At 43.9% G+C, this 6,187-nt stretch overlaps 1 protein-coding gene across 1 annotated transcript in view; it reads right to left on the reverse strand.

Moving 5' to 3' along the window:
- SPPL3 (signal peptide peptidase like 3) overlaps window positions 1–6,187 on the reverse strand; it is a gene marked incomplete at its 5' end in the record, with an annotated part of 23,214 nt that overhangs the window by 5,719 nt on the left and 11,308 nt on the right. Inside the window, 2 exons of the mRNA XM_010139234.1 lie at window positions 4,107–4,219; window positions 4,962–5,040. Coding sequence (XP_010137536.1) covers window positions 4,107–4,219; window positions 4,962–5,040 — 192 coding nt within the window. The remainder of the gene's footprint in view (window positions 1–4,106; window positions 4,220–4,961; window positions 5,041–6,187) is intronic.

Here is a 6,187-nt window from a genome sequence, read left to right on the forward strand (position 1 = left end):
CTAACTCGCCTCCCAAGGGTGAGTTTTCAGCCAGGTCACCAAGCTGAACATGCCGCAGCTCAGAGGTTAGCTCTGTTCCAATGGGAATTTTGTCAGGGAAGAAAACCAAGACATCACACTAAAACAATACATCCCAGTTTTCACATCTGTGACAGCTGAAACCACAGGGCAAACGGACTCATTATGTCTGTGCCACCAGTGTGACAACTTGACTGGGCCAAAATTTGCAAGTCACCCTTCAGAGACTCACGCTGCAACTATGCCACTGTGAAAACACCTTACACTTGCATTTCACCTGAAAGATGTGGAGTGAGTTCCTCAAAGCTCTGAGGAAACATTTCCCTTCAGATTTAAAGCAAAAAAGTGCCACCGAATGCCCGCCAGCAGGGCTGCTTGCCGTGCCCAGGGCTTGCAGCCCAGCAGCGCCTCTGCCAAAGCCACCTTATCTTTAGAGAACTGACAAGCGTAGCACACCACGATGCATCACGGCTGCCAGTTCCAACGAAGTAATGGGATTACTCAGATAAAAACGTACCCATGCTGCACAACTGTGACTAGCTATAAAATGTAAGCAAATTATTAAGGCTTAAAGAGTTTGACACAGCAAAGCAGCGAGGAAAAGAACGTCATTCGGTAATTCAGTATAGCCTTCAGTTCAGACTGCCTCTGGCAGCAGAGCAAATACCAGAGAACAGTCTGTCTTAACTCAAAGAGGTTTCTCTAAAGCCAATGTTAATAGTAGCTCAAACAAGCCTATATTTAGGAGGGATTTCCAGGTTACAATTAACTAGAAGTGGAAATATTTTAACCAGTCTGAAGTTTCATCTCTTGTTCATACACTCTACCGCTGAAATGAACGCAGGCACACACGCAGGACGCTTCCATCAAACTAAGCAAATACGGGGTAGAAGAGGAAATGGAAAAGAAGTCCTGTGGGTGACAGGAAAATGCACATGCTAATAAGTATGCAGTTTTGCAACTGCTTTAAGAAATACTGTTAAATTTAAAAAAACAGAAGGGAAGCAAGAATGCCTGAGAGCGAGTGTGAGTAATACAGGCCAAAGAGCAGTCAAACCACCAAGACGCTTCTCTACGTGGAAGGCAGCTTCCTTTTCCAATGAAAAAGCCCAGAAATCATGAGAAACAGTGTCACCCATACCCGAGCTCGAGGATGGTGTTACAAACTAAGGCAGATCTCCATCGAAATATATTCCAAATCATTTAAAAAACATAAAGGAGAAAGAAAGCGAGAGAGGTGAAAGAGCCACACAAATGGTACCTCTGGGCTGGAAGTGCTGGGCAACGGGTTAACAGAGCTAAGAAAGAACTAACTGAAAGAGTTAACCTTCAATTAACGAATTAACTTTGCAGGCCCTGCCAGCACGCTCCTTAGGGAATGAGGATATTCTGAGGATTAAGAATATTCTTGCGTATGCGATTAGACTCTCCGGATACAGGGTGGTTTTTGGCTTTACTGCGCTAGTGTGTTCGGAGCAGATGCAGCCACCGAGGTGCTGGTGCTGTGAGGTCTGGTGTGTAAGGCATTACGCAAGCTGGCAAGGCTTAAACTTCCACCACAAGCCACCAGTTGATCTCTGAAAGAAAGAGGTACTGAAGTTCTAATCTAATCTTGTTCCTGTAGAACTCTCAAAGTGTGTTTTAAAGAGTGGGAATATGAAGTAGCCTCCGTCCACCTGCTGCACCAGTTAAGATCAGCAGCAGTTCTCAGGGTAGCCATGACCATTCAGTTCACCCTGTAGCTACAGGCAGACACTGCATCTAGCACATCTCTAGCATTCCCACTGTACAGCTCTGGCTTTTCAACAGGCTTTACCAGGGGATAGTGACCATCCTTGATGATTCTGTCATCAAACAATCCGTTCTGAGAAATGAGCATTTCAAGACCTCTCAGTGTACATTATCCCATGCCAGAACAAGCCCCTGGAGACAATGTCTGCTCATTCTATCCTGTAGAACATCCCTGGCTTTGGAAACAGTTCAACCAGCTACTGTGCCGACGGGGGAATTGTAGTCTTGGAGCAATGAGGACTGTTCTGGCAGGAACTGCCATACCTTAATTTTCTACGGACTGGAAATTACCATGAAGTATTTCCCCTCCTTTTTACTCAGCTATAAAGTAGAAATATTTTCTCATGAAGACAGAATCAACTGCACAACAACAAGCCACACGCCAAACACCCGCCCCACTTATCGCCTGGGCTGGCGGCTGAAGGGAGGTGAAGCACGTTCACAACATTTGTTTAATTTTCTGCCGACAGCGAAACAGCAGATCATCCCCGGGCAGGCGGGGAGGAGGAGTCAGATCACAGCACGCGCAGCAGCTGGCAGGCCTGGCTTAAAGACCAGCGAGTGCTCCACTTGCATACATTACCGAGCAGGACTTTGTGCGCACAGTGCCCTCCAAACGAGATTAATTGGGGTCTTGAGTTATCCAGTTACAGAGAAGCAAAGGGGGGAGGCAGGGACGACGTGATCCCTCTTGCAGCAGAATGTCTCCCTGACGAAGGCCAATAAATACTGTTCCCTGTTCAATGTCACTGACAAACGTTGATTTAACAGGATTTGAACCAAGGACAAGAGACTGATTACCGATACAGTTCAACCCCCTTAATATAAGCGACTAGGTACTCCAAAGCTGGACAGTATCAACACAATTCTGCAAATCATAAACAGCCACCAGGAGAAATAATCCCCAGAAACCACACTGCACCAGTAGCTCAGTATTCTGCAGATTAATTAGCTCAAAGCCCACTATTCTGGGCTCAAGTACTCACAAAAGTAGCTATTTTTAAGCAAATGCTTCTGCTGATATGTCAGTGTAGACAGATCTCTTCAGATTTTGTCAAAATCCACACTCGACACTCCATTTAGCTTTGTAGCTACTGCAGATCAAAAATCCCCCTTGATTTCACAATGGGCATCTCTGTTTAACACAAATCAAACTTCAGCTGCATTTTTTCATGCAGTATCTGGGTGTTTTTAAAAGGTATTTCCTAACATGCAACAGGTGGAGCTTTTAAATGCAGCAAAAAGCATGACTGAAGCACACCACCTAATATCCAGAAGAAATAATTGAGGAGCCATGAGAGGTTTCAGTGCTGAGGGCTTCCTGCTGCTGCTCTCTCACCTAGAAGAGCCGGCAAGCTGCTGGGATGCACGTTTTCTATTGCAATGAACAGTTTCAAGGCGCTCATGTCCCAGCTGTTTTTCCTCAAACAATCACAAGCTCGGCGTGTTGTTTCACAAGGTGTCCTAAGCCAATTTAGCTGCTTGACACTGCTCAGAAGTGGAGGTCCTGCTCCTGGCTACCTCTTCATCCCTTTGCTATCATGTCCACTTCCCATCATGCTGCTGCTTACCTTTGGCCAAATTTAGCACATACCTGGCGGCACAATAATCAAATTCATCTCACTGCAGCAGCAGAAAAATAGCCTGGCAAAAAAAATAGTACACTGCCATTCTAGTGAGCTGAATCGATTTACCATGTGATTAAATGAGTGCCAGAGCTAGCACAAGAGGTTTGGAAGGCAGGAGGTGAGGAGGAATGCTCCTTTTTGGAACAGTAAGCTGTGAATTCAGTTCAGCCAGGACAAAAAAAAAGAATCCCACCTTCAAGCCAAGTGGATGCCTGCCAGCTTCACCCATCTCACCACCCTAACTGGCAAGCATCAAAGAGATCAAAGACAACCAGCTACTGTGATCTGTCTCACAACAAATCATTTGATCATCCGAACCAGTAAACAACATGCACAGCAAAAATTAACCAGACTGTCCAGGTCAAGATATGATGCACAAACAGCCACTGTCTCCACACATCTTTAACTAGACCCGGCGATTCACCCTGCACCACAGGGGTGCAGAGCATCTCTCAGGAGTGTTCTGGCACTTCCTCGAGCGCTTTTACAAACCAGAAAAACAGGTGTCCCAAACACTACCCTGGTAGCGGTGGTTTCAGGGAGTCTACCACACAATGTTACACTCCACAAACCAGTAACATTAGCAAATTTCACCAAGCATCACCAGGTGACTGGATGTGTCAGGACAGGCACAAACCAGTAGTAAAATCCCTTCATCCACATACTCACCATCCATAAGGAGCCAGTGGCCAGTTAGGACCCAGATAAGGACAAGCATCACAGACAGAGAAAATGAGAGCAACTCAGCAGCAGTGAAACGCCCACAGCAGCCAAAGGAAATCCTAGGAACAACACACAAACATTAGCTAGAAGACTTTGTTTCCATTTAAAGAACAGAAAATGGACACTCTTGGAGCAAGGCTCAACTGCTGATCAAAGATGCCAAGAACAACTGAAGGGAAGTTCCCCTGCCACAAATAGGTACCAAACCAGCAACAAAATAGAAGCTTTCCTCATTCAAAGCCTGAACTAAAGAGACAGAAAAACCCCTGTGAGCCCTGGCACCTCTCCTGAAACAGTTACCATGAATGCTATTTCCTAGCACCATCTCAGAGAGCACTTTTTGCAACATGAACCCCAGTCACAAGGTAATTAAAAAAAAAAAAAGTAGTTTCAAAACCTGTCATTAACAACTGTAATTTTCACCAGTGTAACTACAGTCTCTGAAAGAGCCAGCATTAAAATCCGTAGTCCAACATTAACAAACATTAATATTCAGTACCAAATCCCGAACTCTGAAATCTCAGCCAAAATAAGCCAAACTTCTTAAGAACCACTGCTGGGAAATCCAGTGCCCTGCAATGGTGCTGCATTTCCCAGGCTGGCAAGTATGTGCGACGTGCAGAAATGGTGCTCCCTCGTTTCAAAGTGGCAATATGGTGCTGGCACACAAAATACACACAGCTATCAGCCCTGAAGCCCTGAGGTTAATGCTCATAACCAAAGACTTCATTAAAGAATCCTCATGAAAAGAATTAAATACAACACGCAAGAAGAGAAACACCAGAGTTCTGAAGTCCTTACTTGTTTTGGGGTGAACAAGGCCGTGTTAAGTACTGGCACATCGGGAGCAGAAGGAACGCAAAAGCTATTGTTGCAAGAACTAGAAAAAAAAGAAAAGGTAACATTAGTCCATTCAGACCTAATTTCCGGAGAACAAACCCAAGCTTCTCCAGTTGGAGAGGGTGCTTGCACAACGTCCTATGATCAGATGCTGCAGCACTATTAAAGCAAGAGCAGCTAAAGGCTCCAGGGGTTCCTGCAGAACTTCCATGGTTAGTGCGCTTCCAAACCCCAACCAAAATAAACGCTCTCAGAGGAATGCAACACCCCATCCCCAACCCTCAAAAGAAAAGTCTTAAAGCTATTCATGATCCTGTCAGCAAGTTGTCAAATGTTCTGAGTCAAAAAAACCCCCAAAACAAAATCAAAGAACATACTACAAAATGGTTGTGAGATTCTTTTAAAATTCTTCAACAAATGACACAGATGAAGTCAGCATAATAAAGGGTTTTTTCACTCTAACTCAGATAGTCAGTTTTTTCCCCATCTCACTCAAAGCCCTTTATTCCTTACTGAAACACAATAACTTCAGTAAGTTCTATCCAGTAGCTAGCAACCTGTAAGTTTGTGAAAACAGGACAATAAAAAGACATAAATATTCAAGTAGTCTATTTCCATAAACATTTTCTTTTTTAAGAAACACACTTATTCTACTCAGGCATTTGTAAAAACATTTAGTAACTGCTGGTATTTATAATAATTTTTCCTTCCCTTTTTTTTTTAACTAATAGTGCTGAATTTGAGTGTTTACAAGGCTGCAGAGTGGGGCTGTGGGGACACATTCATGTCAGCAGTACATATCCAAAACTGCTGTGAGCAAGAACAGACTGAAATGAAAATTCCTGGAAGAGTCACTCGACATCTTCCGCATGCTGCCAATCAGACCTTTGTGCTGCCCTCTACTCACTCCTTAAAATATCAGGGAGGTTGTTGTTGCGTTTTAAATGGGATTTTTTTTTTCCTCTTCTCAAAGATGATGGGAAGGAATCAAACATTTTCTTTAGTACACAGCTTAAGCCAACTGGAGAAAAGAAATAGGTTTGTTCAAACCGCAGCTTTCTACCCAGAGGTAGAAAGGCGGGAGGAGTTGGTTTTAAAAAAAGAGAAATTAATTGGAAAAAAATTAAAAAGTGTCTGTATGCAAACTATCAATATTTCAGAGAGGAGGAAAAAAAGTAGATCACGTA

This window comes from Buceros rhinoceros, unplaced genomic scaffold (genome assembly GCF_000710305.1).
Source record: "Buceros rhinoceros silvestris isolate BGI_N320 unplaced genomic scaffold, ASM71030v1 scaffold36010, whole genome shotgun sequence".
NCBI classification, from domain to species: domain Eukaryota; kingdom Metazoa; phylum Chordata; class Aves; order Bucerotiformes; family Bucerotidae; genus Buceros; species Buceros rhinoceros.